Raw genomic sequence first — 22,288 nt, 5'->3', positions numbered from 1 at the left:
CATTCTTTCTAATTAGACAGTCAAAAATTTCACCTTAATACAGGTTAAGAGAAAATAAACAAATAAAGTACTTGGCACTGGATTTAAGGGAGAGCCCTAAATATTTTTTCCCAGGATGGAAATAGCTTTATTGGATTTTTCTTCTGGTTTATTGATAACATTTAAGAGTATAGTCGTCTTAGAGATATGGCTGATAGTTAATAATCTTTATTTATTTATTTATTTTTAAATGTATTTCTTTATTGATTACAGATAGGAAGGAAGAGGGAGAGAGAGAAACATCAATGATGAGAGAGAATCATTGATCGCTGCCTCCTGCACACCCCCTACTGGGGATCAAGCCCACAACATGGGCATGTGCCCTTGGCCAGAATAGAACCTGGGACCCTTCAGTCCACAGGCCGACGCTCTATCCACTGAGCAAAACTGGCTAGGGCGTTAATAATTTTTAAATAAAATAGTGAAAAATATTTTTATACTGTACTGGTATGAAGCACACACTAATTCCAGTGGGGGAGGTGACTTACTTTCCTTTGCAGGATCTATACAAATGGATTAGAAAGAAAATGCCAAATAGAAACAAGATTTCAAGATAGATTGTTATAGAAAGTAAACATGTGGGCAGAAATCACTCCCCTCTCTACTTAAAGAGCTACCCATTTAGCTCTCTGACATGCCGGGTATGTGGTTTTGGGCAAGTGATTTAACACCTTGATATTCAGTATTCCTATATTTAACCCGGAAATGGGGATGATACTATTGATTCAATAGGTTTTTGTTCACATCAGAGGATATTTGTAAAGCCCCTTGCAACTGTCCAAGGTAAAAGTGAGAGAGCGAGGAATGCCATCTTCTCCACGCTTTCCCTGTCTTCTCAGACAGAATGTATCTCTCTTCATTTATATTCACACAGCAAATCTTGGACCTGTGACTCATCATGCCAGCTTATGATGACTCACTGACATCTGCCCTCCCTAATCATCTGAGAGTTCGTTGAGGGCAAGGACGGTGTGGCTAATTATTTTCTGTATCCCTGGTGCAAATAAGTGATCAGCAAGTATTGTTGCATCGGATTTTTGATGGTTGTTATCAGAACAGATCCAAAAGGACACCTGCATCTATTCTGTCAATGACCTTGTAAATGTGCTTCTAGTTTACATCCGTCAGAACATATAACAAAACCGTTTTCTTTCCAAACGATGTCCTAGTTACTGAATCAAGTGGACCTCCCACGTAAGTGGTCCAGATTTCTTAACTGTGCTATCACCCTGGAGGCCAAGGTGTCCTGAAGCAGCCGAGGTTCACGTGCGGCTGAGAACTTCCTGGGACTCATGATTGCCAAGCCCCAGGATAAAGGCAAGACTGCCTGAGGGGAGCTGTGAAGTTCCCAAGGGCCTTTACACCAGGCTTTTACTGCTGCTGGGCGGATGCAGTGGTGCCTGCTCTCAATAGAATAGTTGAACGGAACAGGCCTGAGCCTGTGGGCTTGGTTGCTATAGCCACTTTACTATACCTGTGCACTTAAGGTTTCCAGAGGGCTCTCTATCCTTGGGAAAGCCATTAGGGGCACTCCACGGGGATCCTCGGGTTTGGGTTTGGAAGGAGATCCTTGTGTTCCTTTAAAGTTATGGACCACACACATTCCCTGCAGGATGAGGGGTAAAAAGATCGGGTCAGACTACAGCCGTCAGGGCCTGGCCATCTCTGAGAGTGGCAGGCTGTTCCCCTGGAATGTCATTGCCATAGTGACTTCTTCCTTTGAGCCAGCGGGTAGGGACCATGGAAAGACCTGGGGCGCAGCCCAGGGTACCTGCTGAGCACATTCTAAGTCAGTGATGGCGAACCTTTTGAGCTCGGCGTGTCAGCATTTTGAAAAACCCTAACTTAACTCTGGTGCCGTGTCACATATAGACATTTTTTCATATTTGCAACTATAGTAAAACAAAGATTTATATTTTTGATATTTATTTTATATATTTAAATGCCATTTAACAAAGAAAAATCCACCAAAAAAATGAGTTCGTGTGTCACCTCTGACACGCGTGTCATAGGTTCGCCATCACTGTTTTAAGTGCTGAGGAAGCACCCGTTGAATCACCAGATGGCCAATGATAATCCATCCACCCACTGAGCCTGACCTGTGAAATGAGAGTAATATAATACCTACCTCATAAATTCATAAGGATGAAAAGACACGATGATTATAACACACCTGACATTTATTGAGGGCAACTATGTGTTGGGCATTGTCCTGAGACTTTTACTTACTTCATTTAATCTTCTCAACAATCTTACAACTTAGGGAAGGAGGCACAGAGAAGCTAGGTAATTTGCCCAACGTCATAAAGAGATTTAAACTCCATAGCTCACACCACTATTATATTTTGCCTCTTAACAAGTGCCAAACATACAGCAAATACTCATTCACTGTTAGCTAGTCTTGAACTTCTACCTAAAATGATCATCCTTAAATCATGTGACCACTATGGGCTGGAGATTAAATAACTCATTAGTGACACTTTTATTGCTTCCATTAAGAAACTTTCCCTCTAAATAACTACCGACTCTTCTTTATTTCCTACTGAGGCCCCTTCATACCTCAGTCTGTTTTCACCCTCTGGTCTGCTTCTGTTGCCCATGCGGTTTGCCTGTTTCTTTCCACGCTCGTTCTCTCATTGTTCTGCATCTTTGCTTCTATATCCAGTGCCTCTGAGTCTTTCCTGTCATTCTTCCAACCCTGCAGAACATTTTCATAAATATTCCCTCCCTCCCTCCATCTCTGCTGAAACTCCCTCCATTCAGGAAATGGGAGAGGTGGAAGGTGTTGAAGTTGAAGAGACTCTGGAGTTGAAAAGACTCAGGCTGGCACAGCTTATTGATTGTGTAGCCATTGGGCAAGTTACTTATCTTTGAGCCTCAGTCTCCTCCTCTATGAAATGAGGATAAGAACACTGCGGGGGCTGTCCTAGGGGCACGTGAAGTGTCGGGCATATAGTAATTGCTCAACTAATAATCTCCGCCCCCACCCATCCTTTTCATCTTCCTAGGAAACACGAAACAATGATGGACATATGCCACAAGTGTGCTCCTCTTCTTGGACTCTCCTCTCCTTTTCTGTCTGCTCTACAAGTCTCTGCTTTGGAATGCTTCCAGTCTTTTCTATAACATCCTCCCCTTCCCATATTCCAGCTTACTGAGTGGGCGTGTGAGGTTGTGTGCACGAGCACATGTAGTCACAGTGTGGTCTGTCACCTGCCGAGCAACTCAGCAGCAGGGCTGGGTCTTACAAAAAGATCATTTGTGGAGAACAAGTTTCGACATTTGCCGTCAGTTAGGAAGCCAATAACAGGCCACACAGTAGGAAGCAGGGCTATGAGTCACTGAGAGAAAACAAGTTTAATGTTAAAGCAGAATCTGTATATGGGGCCTTAGCAAACACAAAGCATTTTATAGGTTTCATCCTGGAAAAACCCCATCGCATTTTTTTTTTTTTGGGGGCGGGGGTAGTCAACACTGCTCTTTCTCTCGAGCTGGGGCGGGCTGGCTCCAATGCAGAGGGACAGCAACATTGGCTGACTTTCCTTTTGAGCCCTCTCATGGATGCAGTCTTGATGTCTCTTTGAAAACTCTACCCTCTCTGAAGTCACCTCTAGTCTTTCCCTCTTTAAAAAAAGCAACCTTAGGCCGAAACCGGTTTGGCTCAGTGGATAGAGCGTCGGCCTGCGGACTGAGAGGTCCCAGGTTCGATTCCGGTCAAGGGCATGTGCCTGGGTTGCGGGCACATCCCCAGTGGGAGATGTGCAGGAGGCAGCTGATCGATGATTCTCTCTCATCGATGTTTCTAACTCTCTATCTCTCTTCCTTCCTCTCTGTAAAAAATCAATAAAAAAAAAAAAAAGCAACCTTAGGAAAATATCCCCTATGAGACATCAACACCTCAGAACATCCTCAGCACCACGCTTCCTGCGGCTTCACCCAGCGATTTTGCGTGTAAGTACACCTTTCACTGTAAAAGAAAAGCCTGGATCCATTAAAAATAATTCTGAATTGGAATGGAGTTTCCCAATCAGTGTTCTGAATAAGTGTGAGCATTTTCTGTGTGTAACCTTCGCCAACAAAAACACTGGGAAACTGTTAGTGGTTGGGAGAGGCATCTGTGCACTTTATATATGTTGGGAGGACAAGGAGGAGTTAGGTCATAGGACTGTGAAATCCTTCTGTGTGGGATGCCAGTCTTACTGATTGCGGAAAGGAGGGACATCCAGACTGTGCTGGCTTCAGTCTTAGACGGGAAGCGGGCTGAATATTGTGAGGGATTCACTTCATGAGCAACATGTGGCTCTCCAGGCCTGGTGAGTGGCCGTAAATCCTCTTGGGCCTATTTTAAATCCTTGAGAGGATTATTAAAAACCCGCACCTCTATGGTATGCCCATGCAACAGAATACTATACAGCAAGAAAAGGGAATGAATTGATACTAGTACATGCTACAACACAAACGCCTCTAATAGTAATTATGCTGGGTGAAAGATGCCAGAGAAAAAATACATACTATATGGTTCAATTTCTATGAAATCCTAGGGAAGGCAAACTAATATAGGGTAAGGAAAAGAAGATCAGTGGTAGCTTGGGAATGAGGGGAAGGAGAGGGTGGGAGACAAGGACGAATCTAGATGTTAAAATTGATCAAATTGTACACTTGTTGTGCCATATGGTATAGGCCTATCAGACCTCAATAAAATTGGAAAAAACACCCCCCCCAAAAAACAATAAAAATTAACCCCGTCTCTTCCAATCCAACTTGGATTAAGGGATTTCCTAATTGAAGACGTAGGCAGGTCCCCATGTATTTGAGAAACTAAAATATCATCAGAAACATAAAGATATGGAGAAAACTGTGTGACCCACAGCTCTTCTCTAGGAAGAGAATAATAGTTGTTGAGAAGCCACTTGTAGCAGAAACAAGACGTTCGAGGGCATGCTCAGATAATAACAAGCTTTCTGAGAAGTCTGTGGTTAGCTGAGAGTGTTCGTATTTCTGAGTGAGATATGCAAGTGGGCAGGGGCTCAGTTTCCTGGGATGCAGGGGAAGAGGCTGTCTGCTTCCACCAGTGGTCTTTGTTCTCTGTGCTTCCCCCAAGCAACACTTAGCTGCTCCCAACACATCCTGAACAAACATTTTAGAACAATGGCTTGAAGGTATGCAAATCACTATCTGCCCAGCCCCAGTCCCAGCCCCAGCCCCAGCCCCAGCCCCAATCCCAATCCCAATCCCAATCCCAGTGTTGAAGAAAATGGAGCAACCATTCTTCCTGGGCAATCTTCTCCCCCATCCCCAGGGGGGACATGCAATCGCATTTCTGAAGGAAAGGGTGCGTCAGAAATCATTCTTGCAGCAATAGGATGCATAATACTTGGAGAATAATTGCAACTCTCAAGGGTCAGGCCAGAGAAACATGGGTGTAGACTGGGACGCCTGGGAACCTGACTCCCCATGGTCTTGGGCAGCCTCTCAGAGGGCACGAAAGGGAGAAAGGTAGAAAGAGGGAAGCTGACTTACCAGAAACAGGGCTACCGCAGTGCCCAGAATGAAGCCCGCGATCACATCGGAGCAGTGGTTCCTGTATTCAGAGACCCGGTTGAGGCCTGTCAGGAAGGCCATGCAGAGGGTCCCGAGGCACAGCACGGGCTTGGCCAGTCGGCTGCTCTTCGTCTTGATTGTGCTTGTGATGTACATCTGGAACAGGACAGAGATGGGGAGTGACCCGGAGGCTCCTCATACAGTGCACGCACATGCACGCACCAACGCACGCAAACGGGCTGTGCCAAAGCAACCACGTCAACCGGGTGAACAGCTCCCCTCAGCTACGCAGTGGAGTTTGGGTAGAAAAAACAATGAAGCAAGAACAACGGACAGATGTCCACTAATGTGGCGTTTTGTATTCTAGGGGACATGTGAACAAAACCTATGCTTGACAGGAAGAATGAGCACGTAATAATGATCGGATGCAGAAGACACAGGTGTATTTTTAAAAATATATTTTTATTAATTTCAGAGAGGAAGGGAGAGGGAGCTAGAAACATCAATGATGAGAGAGAATCCTCAATTGGCTGCATCTTGCATGCCTCCTACTGGGGATCGAGCCTGAAACCCAGGCATGTGTCCTGACCAGGAATCGAACTGTGACCGCCTGGTTCATAGGTCGATGCTCAACCACTGAGCCACACCGACAGGCTCAGAAGCTGCGGTTTTCACGTAACAAATTTAAGCACCGTTTTGGGTATTAAGAAACCCATGTGAGATTCTCAGATACCAAATAATCCTTCTATGAGAATGAAGTTTATGGAGAAGATCAGGTAGGTGAATGACTCTACATTTTACTTTTTGCGTCCCCCATACTGCTAGCTGATTCTTTACACTTCTAAGCAATGAATACGAAAACAGTTATTGATTAGTTGATTGACTAAATTAGAACTTCCCAGTGTGTCACATGAATAGATTTCAGTTGTGCTGGAAATTGATTTCCACATTCCTTGGGACAACTGTGATCAGCTCTATCCATTCATTGACTCTAGTGTATTTTAAAGTATTAATTTACAAAACTGTGTCAGGACATACAAAAGACTGGGGAGACCTAAACTAAGTAAAGAATGATTAAATTTATGACACTTGAAATTTATGAAGCCTGAGTGTATGCAGGCTGTTCTTTAATTTTATTTTTCAATTACAGTTGACATTCAATATCATTTTATATTAGTTTCAAGTGTAATATGTAGGCTATTCTCATTTCACTGTGAGGAGCTGGGCCATGTTTCATAGGCTCAGTTATCAAATGGGTTCCCAGTGGCCTAGTTAGGAAGATGTGTCTCTCAAATAAACACTTTGTTAGATCTTCTTTGGTAATAGTTACAAGAAACCAGTAGAGGGCACTATTGATCCATCATTTCTTGAACAAAAGTGAGAAATGCATTTGCAACCCTGAAAAATAGTATGCTGATACTTAATTTATAGTCTGTGGTGTGTTTGTGTGGCCTGAGCACATGCAAGTTCCAATAGGTGCATTTTACAATATCAGAATGGAAACTTAATTTCCTAGGATGATTTTCAACATGGTGTGAACACAGGGTGATGGGATTCTTTTCATTACATGTAGCAGATACCCTGAAAAACTGTGGTGAGATCAGAGCTACATAAATACAGCATGTTATTACCATTCTGAGGCTGTGTAAGCAATGCTATGTAACATTTATACCAGGTATATTTAAGTTTAGTTTTTCTATATTGTTTTTAAATATAACCTTTATAAATCTTTCCTATTAAATTACAGACTATTCAGAGTATGAGGCCTACAGTTAATTAGCATTCTTCACAGTATGAACTAGTACTTAGGAAATATCTGTTGAGTAATTTCTGAAAGGACTTCACACATAATAGAAGCTCAGAAATGTTTGCACAATTGGAATCTTGTATCAGGGTTTATAGAGAGGCGTGACTTGAATTGGCTTATATCTGAATCCTTGAAAATGTGCTATAGCTGCATCTATTCTGAGTGAGCTGGCTCTACTTACTTTTTCTCCCCCAAAATAAATTTATATCTTACTTGATGAGGGCAGTTTATTAATTTTTATAATGGTATTACAAAATTAATTTCACATAGCAATGAGTTGAGCCTGATAAAAATATAGAAAATGGTGCAAAAGTACATTGCTTCACCCTGGCTGGTGTGGCTCAGTTGGTTGGGTGTCAACCCATACACTGAAAGGATTCCTGGTCAGGACACATGCCTGGGTTGAGCGCTCTCACATCGATGTTTCTCTCTCTCTCTCTCTCTCAAAATCAATAAAAATATTTTAAAAGTACATGCTTCATATAACTTAGGTTCTAGATAACTTAAGGCAAGTCAATATTTTGAATATGAAAAAATATGGTGAATGCCTGCGGAGAGGACTTTCTTTGCTTGAAAGAAAAGAAACCTGGCATAGTTGTTTGTTTGTTTGTTTGTTTAAATAAAGTGAAGAAGCCTCACTGAGCTATAATGGATCTGCTTCGTAAATTGAGGCTTTTCTATGATTTATGTTTGTGTTTTCTTACTGTGGGGGGAGGGGCAGCTGAAATAACTTTCATCACACATTCATTAAAGAAATATCTTAAAGGAATAATGAAGAAGACATTTTGGATAATTGGTGGTTGGTAAATTGGTGCTATGGATGTGATCCTGTAAATGGGACTCCAAGGAAACTTTGTTTTAGAGAGAATATTTAGCGATTATCTTAAAGTCTACGAAAGAGACAGAGCCGCTCTTTTCCTCCCGGAATGTGTGTAATTCAGAGTAATTGCAGGAACTCTCTTCCCTCAGAGGCAGACTCTCAGGGAGGGGATGGGGACGTGCTCCCCGGGGGTGGGGGGCATGCTCAGATGCTCTGGGCAGAATGGGCAGTTTGAAGGGGTGTTTTCTCTGTCTTCTCCTTCCCTCACCTTTCATTGAGAATCACTAGACCAGCCATCTCCTGAGTACAAAATGGGTAGAAGGAAGGGAAAGGGATATTTTCCACCAATAGTTGCACTTCCATGCTAACTGCCTATCATATTCAGCCTTTGATCTTATCCCTAACTGTCAGTTCTATGCAAATGAAGGGAACCAAAGTTTTTCCACCCTGAAGCTGCCTTTTTGGGATATTGATTTTAAGCTGTTTATTAAGAAACAGGACCTCCCCACTTTTCCTGCCCAGGGGATTCAGAGAAACCTGTTTCAGGAGGGAGATCTTAGGATGCTGCCGATAGCCTAATTTGAATTAAGTGTGGTAAACAGGAGGGCTTGGGGCTGGAGCCTAGCAGCTAGCTGGCCCTGTGTCCCGCCATTTCTGAGATGCCTAGCAAGGATTTTCCTGCCAGTGTGTTCTGCTTTCTCTCAATTACCTGCGACTCGCCCATCCTCACTTCTGAAATCTAATTTCCTGTTCCCCACCTTTCTCTTTTGTCCAAAATGTCTTATATACCCAAGGCGGCTTCATTGTTTTTTGGAATTTTCATGCCTATGAGAACTCCCAGTGCATATATATTGAACTTTTGGGTTTTGCCCTTGTTAATCTATCTCTGTTAATTTGATAATTAGCACAGCCAGAATCACTTAGAAGGTGGGAGGGAAAGTATTATTATTTCTTCTAGCCCCCACAGAAGCAGAGGCCAGAGGAAGGTGAAATGAGATCATTTCCCACGTGGAAGAAATTAAAGATTAGAAAAAAAAAAAGAGAGACCATCATTTCTCCTTGTATTTTAAGATGAGTTGCACTTTAGGCTTTCTCTGTGATAACAGCAAAAAATGTAGAGAACATTATACCTCAGTGGGGGCACCAAAGCCAGAGAGCTCTGGAGAGCAGGGAGCAGTGAAGTGTTGGGGGTTGTGGGATCAGCCATCCGTGTGGCAACGCAATGGAGAAGTGTCAGGAGGAGCGAGGGAAGCTGTCTTTCCCCGGGGTGTGTGCACTGCAGGGCCAGCCGTTCCTTTATGGCCCACACCTGCCAATCTGTAGGCAGGTGTGAGGAGTCTGTGCCGTCCTGGAACCAACCAAAACTTTGGCAAAAGCCAGAAACCTGGGTACCAGCTCTAACTCTGTTCTTAGCTGTTCTCAGGACCTCAGTTTCTGCATCAGTAAAATGGGGAGATTTGACTAATTGATTATCAACCTTCTTTCCAGAACTAATATCCTCTGGCAGGGTGGGGGCAACAGCATGATATCACCCAGGAGAAACACTTTGTAACAAGACTTTGATGAAAGAATGGGGGCGAGGACGGCAGAAAGACACATCCCAGCCATCGCTCCACTTGGGAGAGACGGCCAGATTCGCAGACTCACCGTGGCATATAAGGCGGAGTAAACGCTCAGGGCAGCGTGTTTGGAAGGAAAGGATCTCCGAGCCTTTTCAATCACTTCCAGGTCCCCGGTACAAATGTTCCCATTGTTTATGAACTGGTGGTGGGCTCGGCAGTCCGTACTGGTGTAGTTCGGCTTGCACACCGTCAAGAAGTATGGCGTTAGGTGCCCAGTGACTACTTGTCCGGCGTTTACAAAAATGTCAGTAGCAAAAAGCCCAAACGCAAATACCCCTAGAAGAAGATTGAAAAGAATTAGAAATGGTGCCACACACTGTTGACTGGTTTTATCTCTAAGAGGAAACACTGAGTCCAGGATAACCTATTGAAAACAGTTTCTCCCTGATGCTGTTTGGAAATGCAACTTCTCCTAGCAGGTGTTATCTATCAGAGTGAATGAGGCTGGGGAGTTGTCCTTAAAAGAGAGAGAAAAGATCATTCCGGAAACCTTGATTGAATTGCGTGTTTCTTTTGATGTTGGGAAGAGAAAATGAGAAGAAGTAAAGAGGATTAAAGACAGATGCTGTTGACTGTATTAGTTTGCCTATTGCTGCTGTAACAAATTACCATAAACTGAGTGGCTCAGAACAACACAAATGTATCCTCGCGCAGTTCTGAAGGTCAGAAATATAAAACAGGTTTCACTGGGCTAATAACAAAGTGTAGGCAGGGTTTATTCCTTCTGGAAACTCCAGGGTAGAATTCATTCCTTGCCTTTTCAAGCTTCTACAAGATGCCTTCATTCCTATCATGTGACCCCCACCCCCCTTTTCAGCAATCATATCATTATGACCTCGGCTTCCACTCTCCTTCTCTGACTCTCCCTTGCTTCCCTCTTATAAGGACCCTTTGATTGTATTGGGTCCACCTGGATAATCCAGGACATGAGCCTCATCTGAAGACCCTTAATTTAATCACACCTGTAAGTTCCCCCTTGTCATGTAAGGTGCCATGTCCACAGTTTCCAGGGTTTAGATGCGGACATTTTGCGAGAGGAGGGCATCATTCTTCCTATCACACACACCGCTGTTTGGCTGAGAATCCTGTGGTTGGGCTTTATTTCCTGGATTCTCTCTGTTCTCTGGTAAATTCCACAGGACTCACCCTGCTAAGTGTGGAAATGATGGGCAGATTTCCTCACAGGAAGCCCCACTGTGAATTCTTCCAAAGCCTAGAGAGTACATGTAGAGATTATCTGTTAAGTATATCAAGAGAGGCTATTCAGAGCCCAGGTGTGTATACAAGTTGCTTAAAGGGATAAAGTCGACTTTCCAAATGCAGCTCAATTATGGGAGAAGTTGGCACGTGTGAGAGGCAGCATTACCCTGGTGAATGTCAAGGGTCTGCTATAGTTTCAATTAAAGTTCTACCCAATTTTGACTCCCATATTCAATGTCCTGAATCTGCAAATTGTGCTGATATCAGCACTCGAAAGTTAATCCATTATAGCAGAATGGAGACAGGTGTGGCTGAAAGCTTCATCCGGTTTCACTGTGATCTGTATTGATTGCTACAATTTTCTTTTTTGTGGCTTTGCCAGGATTCACATTCTCACAATGAGAACTGGCTCTTTCAACGGCATCAGCCAGCTCACCCTCGCAGGGTCTGACCTCCCAGAGCAGGCGCTCATTGATCATTCGTGGCAATTTTCACCCCTACATTCTGCAAGTCTGAATGGTTAGAATTTTTTTTTTTTTTCATCTTCAAGCGGGATTCTCCAAGAGCAGGTCTGGGGCTCTTTCGAGGGGGCAGTAAGTCCGTCTAGACATTCTTTTCCAGGAAACGAGGGTAATTTATGATTTGAAAGGGGAAAGTGACAGCGTTTTCCTCTGGCATTGTATTTGTCAGAAGTGCTTCCAACGAGGGCGGGTTCGTTCTTTCTGCGACAGAGGATTCCGAGGCTCCTTGGCGCGTGTCTGCAGTGCCAGCTCTGTGGCCACGGTGATGGTGACAGCCGGCTCTCTTGGCTGTCGCGCGATAACATTGCTGAAAGTTGCTTTCCCCTCTCCTCTGCCTCCCCTGGACTACGTCTACCTCTCCTGATGGCTTAAGAAGCATCCGCTGCCCAAACATTTCATTCTGGTGCATTTGATGTATCCTTAAAAGGGCACTGCAGCAGGCTGGGCAACACCCACCTGGCACAGGCCACGCCAACAAAGGGCGGTGGGACCTGCAGCGCGGGTGATTCACAGACAACGGCAGATCCCACAGCGCTTTTGTAAGAAACGCCCTCCATGCCTGGCGCTCCACTCTGAGCTCCTTGTGTGTATTTTACAAGCCTCAGAAGCTAAAAATAGCTGTGTTTGTCCTCCGAGTCAGCCGGAACACCACTGATGGTCTCCTATATTGCAAGGTATTATTTGAAGGCATTTAAAACATGTTTAGGTACCCTAAAACTGGTGTCTAAAAGCCTTTAGGTGAGATCCTATTTTTGAAAATTTAACAGATGCTTTTTTCATCTCTGTCACTCTTCCTCCTTGTGGGTTCTATTTACCGTAGGGCTCGGCTCCCAGTGGTGCTCCCTGCCCCAGGAGCTGGTTATGTTTCTGAATGGATTTACAGCAGACACAACACAGTCTAAAGCTGTGGGCCCAGCCTTATTGTTGTTGCTTCGTTTCTTTGGAATTCTGAAGAGGCTTGGCTGCGATGACCAAGAGCCATGGTCTGGAGGACCAGACCACTGGGTTTCAAGATCAACTCTAGGCTAGGGGAGGGTTTGGCTGAGGATGTCACCCACCCAAGGAGGACAGAGAGCCCTCCCGATCTGGCTGCAGGAGTCAAGGGCCACTCCCATGCTCCCTGCCTCATGCTGGTTGTCAAATTCCAGGGGAAGGATAGCAATCTCCAGAACAATTTGGGAAATCCTGTGCCTCTCAAGGTGTAGCCCAGAAGCTCTGCACACCCCATCAGAGAAGTTTCACATGCAGCATGGGATCAGAGCAACAGGGCGCCTGATTAGCATGATGGGAAGATAGGAAAATGCTTTCTCCTTAACACGCCTTATTCACACGAGAAGTTTCCTAATGAAGATTGCTTATCTGTAGTTACCATGTCCATCTCATTTTCTTGCAAGGACATACTGAGCTGGAGAGATGTTTGATTAGGACTGCCATGGATACTTGAAAATAGTAATAATAAAGATAAAATAATGGAAGTTAATACACTGTGCTTAGTATGTACTAGGTATTATTCTAAATACTTCAAAGTATTACTGCTCTTAATCCCCACCACAATTCTATGAGGTAGACACTATTATTATTTCCACATTTCACCAATGAAGAAATTGAGGCATAGAGAGGTCAAATAACATGACCAAGTTCACACAGCTAATAAGTAGCAGAGCTGAGATTAGAAACTAAATAGTATGGATATAAATCCATACATTTAATCATTACCCTCTACGCTTATACTTTAATGTTCTTTAAAAAGTATGGGTAGACATTAGGCCATGAAAAAAGCGCTTTAGCTCTGTAGGCTTGGTAACACACACACACACACATACACACACACACACACACACACACTGAGAAAATGGGAGGATTTAGAGCATGCCCCTGATGAATGTATTGCCTTGAACAACAGAACAAAAATTCCTTGAATTTTTAGCCAGCAATTTTCCACCAAGAATATGACAGAATATCTATATGTAATCACTGAATGAGGCACTTTTCTCATCCCTTAGGCAAGGAATCAGCTTTTTTTAAATAGTGTAATATAAACACCATTGGTGTAAATTGATCTATAGATATTAAATATTATCTTATGCTTCTAAAAGAAGTTTCTGACAGAATTAAATGTATCAGTTCCTTGGATAGTTAATTTCATAAGTTCAAGATTCTTTGGTCTCGGTCTCCTCTAGACTTCACAAAAACACCCAAGACTGACAGCAGTCTACTTGTCTTGATGACATGGTTTTAATTCTAAGTATAGGTTTTATTTAAATTAATTAATCTGAACCTCAGTTACTTTATATCACAGGTTTATTATGCAAATCATAGAAATAGTTATAAAAACATTTTGTAAATTGTGAGCTATATATAGGTGTTATTATTTTTATATCTGAGGAAAGTAGATGCCCTCAGTATTTTAAATAAGTTGATTATAAAAATAGTTTTGAAACAGAGGGAAGAGACAAGAACCCTATAATTCTAACAACTTCAAACAACACATTTAGTACCTTACTCATGATATTAAAAAAATATCCTCTATTTGTCATATTATAACTATTCATCATCATAAGTGAAGATGAAGGATAACTACTTAATAAAGATGGTGAGTAATCCACTAGAAACACCCCCAAATATTTTTACTAATGAAATAACAAATATACTTCTACTTCCCTGGAGCATAAAATTAAATAATGTTTTTGTGACTTTAAAAAAAGTCTCCACAAGAATATCTTCTTTACTTCCCACCTCCGAGGACAGCAACTCAGTGCTTTCTCTCTCAAATGTCCTTCAAAAGTGAGATTTGTTCTCCGCACTGAGCAGAGTAACCCCAAACAGCCTCACCGCACTTCCTGGGCCTTGAGCAGAGGCTAATCCTGGCTATGCCTTTTAGATCAATTAAAGCTCTCAGCTTCAGCGTACCTCCCCTCCTTGCACCCTTGACCTCCACCCACAGGGCCAATCCTGATATGTAGTAGGAAGTACCAAACATCTTTTTAAATAAATATATTTTTATTGATTTCAGAGAGGGAGAGAGAGATAGCAACGTCAGTGATGAGAATCACTGATTGGCCCTGCAGGCCCCACACTGGTGATTGAGCCCACAACCTGAGCATGTGCCCCACCGGGAACTGAACTGTGACCTCCTGATTCACAGGTTGATGCTCAACCACTGAGCCAGGCCAGGCAGAAGTAACCAACAGCTTAGTCTCAAAGTCTGGTGGCTTGCCTACTCATGGAGTCTGGATGCTGAGGTTCCATTTACTTCCCCTAAGATCCATCTTGGCTTTTCCACCTGATCGATGTATCTTTTCTTCAACTCCGGTTCCTGCTGCTGAGTCTAGAAATATCTCCACCTGGGTTGCTCCTGACATTTTTTTCTTTTAAACTCTTGTCTCAGAACTAAAGTTGGGTGCCTGGGCACTGAAAATTACTTTTAGAGCACCCACCAGGCTCAGCTTCCTCAATCAGCACATGGAGCTAGCCTAGTTCACTAGGCACTTGGTTGGCTGGGATGGTCCCTGTCCTCCTATGACATCACTGCCACCTTTAGACAGTTCTCATTGTAAAACAGGTTCTCCCACCCCATTTAAAACTGCATATCTGCCTCCACAAACTCCTTATTTCCCTTTTCTACATTATTATTTTCCCCCATAGCACTTTTCCAACAAACGCTATAATTTACTTATTTGTTTAATGTCTGGTTTCTCCCACGAGAATATAAATTCAATGAGGAACAAATCTCTTTCTATTTGGCTCACTAATATGTCTTTAATACCCTAATCAGTGCCTAATGTATAATACATGCCCAACAAATTATTCACTCAAGGTTGAATGAATATGATCAGTTTCCAAGTTTCTATAATTGAAGTACAGAAAGTAAATGCAAGTAGAAATGGATTGATTGAATCAAATAAAGTCTCTTTTCAGATAAAGTACATTTTAATGACTTTCAAAACTGAGAAGGATTTTCTAGTGCTTGAAAAGGCTAACATTAGACTTGTCTCAGGGTATCAATTCTTATAACCATAAAATACTATGACCTTTGAAACTGCATTTAAAATATTCATGCTTCATTTAGATCACACTTAATTTATGGCAATTAATTAGTGTTACATGAATTAACTATTTACCAAGGGACTTTCTATTCTGCCCAGTGCTACCAATTCCTTAGACCTGACCTAAATGGCAGAAGACTTGCTTGGAATGTAATTAAGTTTTTATTAGAAGTAATAATAAAGCACTTATGTGATTCCAAATGAAAGGCCAACAATAAATAGGTTCTGGGTAACAGGCTATTTTAGGTGCTAACAGTCTAATCTTAGCATATTTGCATCCATTTTTTTTTTCTTTAACTTAAAAAAAAAAAAAAAGGTAGTTATTCAGGAAGAGAAAGTTAGTTTATTTTCTTCTATATGAAACAACCCAAAAAACCCTCAGCGAATTCTAATGCTTTTCAATATTAAATTAAAAAGTTACTATTGAATAATTGATATTTACATGAAAATATTTATTCAAGTATATCTGTGTATGAAAAGGATATAACTCAACTTATCTTCATGAATTTTGGGGAAAATGTGACTTCTTTATTTTGTTTTGCTGCTGAAAAAGCAAAATATAGGTGCTTATCTTTTGAGAACTTAAATCTTTGTATTGTTCTTCAATGTCATGCAATACCAAAGGAAATGGTATAAGGGAAGGGGAGTGAAGAAATGAGAAAAGGGAGCACCCTGGTCACATTTGTTAGTTCAGTCAATGCCTTTTCTTCCTTCACACATCATGTACATGAAATCTAAGAAATTATACAAGGTTTAGAAATGGGTAGAGGAGTTTAGTTATGAGCGTCTATACACAATGCCTGGGAGGTGGGACATCTTATAATGATAATCTTGGGGAAAAAATGTATTGTTGGATTTGTGAATCCAAGGAATTCAATCCTCCCTGGCAAGGTCAACACAATAACATTTATCTACAGGAGGAGATGGCTTAATTAGAATGTTTTCCCCTTTACTTTGCGATTCTTGTCATTTTCTCATTTAACATTGAATTTGGATCTGTGGAATGGGGTGAGGGGCTATCTGTTGAAGTCTATGCCACACAGACTAGAGAAGACAAGGAACAGGAGACCTGCGGTGCCACTTTCAGCAGTGCTTTGTACATTGGAGATGATGTTAAAGAACGGGGCCATCTTTCTGAATAGCCTTTATTTTGCCACCCCTCTCTTTTTTTTTTTTTTTTAAAAAAAAATAATGATTAGCTAATTTTCTTATTTTAAAATTATACATATTCATGATAAAAATTTGAAAATACAGAACAACAGAAAGCAAAATAATAAAAATTATTCACCCATTATCCTACAAGACAAAAGAGACAACAGTTAACTTTGAGCACATTTCCCTTTAATTTTTTTCTGAGATGCACATACACAAACAAATACATATGCACATACCACATACATACATTTATATAACGTGGTATCCTTTTTATTTTAAAATAATTACAGATTCATAGTGTCTTGACTTTTTTTCACATAACATTGTACCCTGAATATTTCTCCTTTCATTAATAATTCTTACAAATACCATTTTCTGAGATTGCAACTCATCGTGGTAGCATTATTTTTAAAAATCGTATTATTATATATTTCTAATTTATATTATGATAAAGTAATTTCAGTCCATAAAAAGTTATCTATGTCTCTGATAATTTCCCTTGGACAGATACTTTAAAGTGGAATGTTGGGTTTAAAATAACAGTTATTTTTAAGACCATTGACATATATTGTCAAATCACTATGCAGCAAGGTTTATCAACTTAGCCTTCCCAGAAATCTATTAGAATCCCAAGTTTCTTCTCATCCTTGGTAGCAAAAGCATTATTTTGTTAAAATAAGTACCTCTCCGCTTCAAGGGTCAAAAATGTGGCTTGGTGCTATGACCAGGCTCAGTGTCTGCACTTGGTAAAAGCCTCAAAGCACCTGGCTCCAGTGGGTTTGTCTTCACTAAGTTTAGTAGGTTTTACCCATAAGCGTGACTCAGTTCAGCACGCTCTTGTACTCACCTATGAATCTTACGATCCTTCGGAGTAAGGGATTCAGGTAACAGCATTCTCCGGTTAGAATTGTTTTCTCCTGGGCAATCAGAGATTCTCGGGTTGACTTGATGAAATACATGGATATCTCACCAATAAAAATCTGCAGAAGGAATGTGTATGAAACGTCAAATTGGAGAGCTGTCTGATAGAAAAGACCAGTGGATTCACAAACAACACAAAGAGCTTCTGAGGCTCCAGAATCCTTTTAAAAGATATCATGTTGGGGAGGTGGAGAGTTAAAGAATAGTTTGCATTTGAACTTGTTGAGAGTATTAGAGAAAGCAATAATTAATCTCAGATCACTTTCAGACTATAATATTAAATCCTAAGGCCATAAAACATCAGTTAAAACAAAGAACTGTAATAGAATTTATGACAAGGTTTATTCATGCTGGGATTGAATTTTTTTTTAACTCCATATGTGAGTTGCAATACTGAGAAATAAGTGGGAAAGCCAGTGTTCCCAACAAGACACTATATGCACACAGCACAATAAGTTATTACTTCGTGATATGCAATCTTACCTTTATTGACATGATAAAGTCTATTTGAATGTTTGCCTGAGCTATATTTCTCCTCCTCTAAACTGGTTGACTGTCCCTTCTTTATGATTGGCTCCTCTTTCTTGTTATCTTGAACTAATACATGTGTATTATAATTTAAATCATAATGCCTTTGCATAGATTATAAGCTCCCTAATGACAGAAACTACATCTTATATTTCTTCCCTATGCTTTAGCTCCCAGCACAGTGTACTCCCATTTAAAACAAGGGACTAGCATGAGAAAGTTGTTACCAACTCTGACACTGCCATAATTGAAGACTGAGAACCACCAATGAAGAATAGAAAGTTAATAGTTATCATCGTCTATTAGAGCACACACTGGCACGTGAGGTACCCAGAATAGCTGAGTGCTGAAGTCCACACTTCCCACCACCTCATATGCCACTTTTATTTTCCTAATCCTTTATTTCAACATTGCCCCAGGGCAGTGGTTGGCAAACTCACTAGTCAACAGAGCCAAATATCAACAGTACTTCTTCAAAACAGACTAGCCCAGGCCGAAAACCGACTTCTGCGCATGGGCCACGAAGTTTCAATTGCACTGTACATGCGCGCCCGCACGTGGTATTTTGTGGAAGAGCCACACTCAAGGGGCCAAAGAGCCGCATGTGGCTCACGAGCCGCAGTTTGCCAACCACAGCCCCAGGGGAATGTGATCGGATAGATGCTCTTCTTTGCTTTATATATCCTGTGGTCTCAGATAAACTCTACCAATGTTTAAGAATTCCCACGCCTTACATTCCCCCGTCATTAATATCTGTTTAGATGAATACAAATAACAATATCGTGAATGGCACATGGGTGATGGAATTTAAACTATAGAATTTTAAAATTGGAATCATTTATAGATGTTTGCCCTTTCCTTTTACAAGTGAGGAAATTGAAAGTCTCGGGGACTTGGCCACACACAGGCAGACTGTGTCTGAAGCAGCTCTAGGATGTGGCCTCTAAATAGACACTGTCACCTGGTTGTGCAGCTAAGACCCATGCGGTATATGGGGGTTAAATAATTTGTCCACGGTCATCATAGCTAGTAAGTCACAAACCCTAACTTTGAAGCCAAGAGAGCCTGGCTCCAGGCTCCAGCGTTCTTCCTCTTAACCACTACACTCTTACTCACTAGTGACTCAGTAAAAATATCTGTTGAATTTGTGTTTAACAATGAGAACATAGAAAACAAAACAAGTTAAATGCAATATGCCTTAATCACTGAAAAACTCATATGACACTAAAGTACAAGGAAGACTAGTAATAGCAGAAATAGAACTGTAGGCAGTCAGAACGGGTGGGAAGTCAATTGGAATAGACAGAAGTCAGGGTCAGACAGGCAAACGATGGGCCAGCATGGATCACCTTGGCCAGTGCTGGAATATTCTGGGCTAACATCCCTGGGAATTAACAACGAGTTACTGAGCTCTGTCATGTAAAAATACCTGAATGGCTTCAAGAACCCAGTCCTCCCTCTTTGCCCCTAAGACCGATTGCTGCCAAAATAAGATGCCATGGGGCTTTGTTTGTCCCGACTGTTCATGATGGAACTGCATTGCTCTTCTTTATCTTAGTGAACAGATGGGGGTAAATTCATGGATGCTCGGATACAGGGGATAGTATTTCCTTGAGGGAGTTTTATTCCACAGACTAGCTCAGGCATTCTTGTTGTACACGAATCTCTTACCTCGTGTTTCTCCTTTCTAGGTCTTATCGCAAATAATTACATATTATTATTGTTATTCTCTGTTACGGGATGTCATGCCTCTCTTATTCTCTATTGCATCCCAGGGGCCTAACCCAGTGGAAGGTACATGGTAATTAATCAATGTTGAATGAATTAAGCATGTCAGAGTAATGAAGGTCTTTTGGAATATAGGTTTAATGAGGAAGATTATAAAAAAAAAGAAAAGTGATTTCTATTATTTATCTTTCCAGACTCACTGGAAATGTCACTGCTCTTTTCAAAGCCTTGTCAGGCCCCCTCGGGAAAAGGTAGACCCTGTCTTGTCATTGCTCCCACAATACATCATATAGATATCTATCCTGACATCTAGCCAATTAGCTACAATTACTGTTTGTATGTCCCTCTTCATTGGACTATGATGTCCTTATGGGAAGAACTTTTGCCTTCCCTGTATGGTACCTAGAACAGGGCCAGTATATAGTAGACTTAATATTTGTTGAACAAATAAAACATTGAATTTTTAGAGGCTCTTCTTATGGATAGAACCCTCTGACCTTAGTTTCTCTGAAGATGAACACTGCAGGAAATTCCTAATATGGACTAGACAACATGCAATTAGTGGTGTATTGCTTAAGAATAAATAGAAGCCGAAACCGGTTTGGCTCAGTGGATGGAGCGTCGGCCTGCGGACTGAAAGGTCCTGGGTTCGATTCCGGTCAAGGGCATGTACCTGGGTTGCGGGCACATCCCCGGTGGGGGATGTGTAGGAGGCGGCTGGTCGATGTTTCTCTCTCATCGATGTTTCTGACTCTCTATCTCTCTCCCTTCCTCTCTGTATAAAATCAATGAAATATATTTTTTTAAAAAAAGAATAAATAGAAACCAAGGACTAAGGAACACATAGTAAGTGATCTTTTCCAAACAAGATTTACTTATAGATTCATTTTCATTCACCAGTTTTGGAGAGGGAATTGTTCTAACATTGGAGACACATCTGTGGGGGTTAGGGGAGTGACACAAACAAACTAAGAGAAAAAAAGCATTGCTTGTCACAGCCATTTCAGAAGATGAAAACATTCTTACTGTATAGGAAAGAGCTCTGAAAATTCTAGAAGTTCTACATTCATTGAAGCTTTCTACTGCTCGTGCAAGAGGGCAAAAAAGCAAGAAAATGGCTCTGGCTGGTGTGTTCAGTGGTTAGAGCGTTGGCCTGAGCACTGAAGGGTCATGGGTTCAATTTCCAGTCAATGGCATGTATCTAGCTTGTGGTTCGCTCCCCACACCTGGTAAGGGTGTGTGTGGGAGGCAACCAGTGGTTGTCTCCCATGGATGTTTCTATTTTTCCCTCCCTCCCTCCCTCCCTTCCCCCCTCCCTCCCTTCATCTCTCTGAAAGCAATGGAAAAAGTATCCTCAAGTGAGGATTAAAGAAAAAGGCAAGAAGATATGTGAGAAAATCTATACACAACCTATTCTTGTTAAAAAGTACATGTACAGCCCTGGCCAGTTTGGCTCAGTGGATAGAGCATCAGCCTGCGGACTGAAGGGTCCAGGATTCTATTCCAGTCAAGGGCACATGCCTGGGTTGCGGGCTCGATCCCCGGTGGAGGGTGTGCAGGAGGCAGCCAATCAATAATTCTCTCACCATTGATATTTCTATCTCTCTCTCCCTCTCTGAAATCAATCAATAAATATATATATTTAAAGTACATAAAAAAAAACTGAAACAAAATCACTTCAAGGTATAGTAGACCAAATAGAACTTAGGCAAAAGGGTATGGGGTTCAAATAAATCCATAAGTGAAATGTCTCAAGACTCTCATGTCAAAGTGATTAGCAGCACACAAAAAAATATTATCAATAGCCAACAATATTCAAACCACAATTGAGGTATGAAGCATAAAAAAAAAAAAATCAGAGCAAGGATATCTATACTAATCTATATATTTAGTTATTGACCTAATGCCTAGAATATATTAAGTGATAATGAATGTTTACAAAAGAAAGGAAGAAAGAAAGGGAGGGAGGAAGGGGGGTCATCTTACACTTTGTTAGGAAGCTCTTCCTAGTGTTTAGTTAAGGCTGATAGGAAACAATCTAGCTCTCGGTCCCAGTGAGTGGGCTTCATGGATGTTCATTTTCCTGACCACACATAGGGTGCTATTTCTCCATCCACTGGATCCCATAGTCTCATCTAGGGCCTGATTCTGCTTGGAGAAAGGGAGAGGGAGGATTCTTCCTGATCAGGGGAAGGGGTCTCTTTTCCTGCCAGGCCTCCAGCCCACGTTGGATCCCATTTAGCACATTGTGTCAGATTTATGACTCTGATTTTGGCAATGGCTGGGTTCATCCATCTGTATCGTTGCCACACACACTCTGCCTCTATCTACCACTCTGTTCAGAGAGCAGCTGGGGCATG

At 41.7% G+C, this 22,288-nt stretch overlaps 1 protein-coding gene across 5 annotated transcripts in view; it reads right to left on the bottom strand.

Moving 5' to 3' along the window:
• PLPPR1 (phospholipid phosphatase related 1) overlaps positions 1 to 22,288 on the bottom strand; it is a 193,747-nt gene that overhangs the window by 5,617 nt on the left and 165,842 nt on the right. For 3 of the 5 annotated variants that reach the window (XM_081103584.1, XM_081103583.1, XM_081103587.1), the window contains 4 exons: positions 17,599 to 17,731; positions 9,855 to 10,105; positions 5,560 to 5,736; positions 1,514 to 1,645 (listed from right to left, as the gene is read on the bottom strand). In XM_081103584.1, coding sequence (XP_080959710.1) covers positions 1,514 to 1,645; positions 5,560 to 5,736; positions 9,855 to 10,105; positions 17,599 to 17,731 — 693 coding nt within the window. The remainder of the gene's footprint in view (positions 1 to 1,513; positions 1,646 to 5,559; positions 5,737 to 9,854; positions 10,106 to 17,598; positions 17,732 to 22,288) is intronic. The other 2 variants (XM_081103586.1, XM_081103585.1) reach the window with 1 other exon arrangement.

Source organism: Myotis nattereri, assembly GCF_964212035.1.
Source record: "Myotis nattereri genome assembly, chromosome: 12".
Lineage (NCBI taxonomy): Eukaryota > Metazoa > Chordata > Mammalia > Chiroptera > Vespertilionidae > Myotis > Myotis nattereri.
This window is presented reverse-complemented; position numbering and strand designations above follow the sequence as displayed.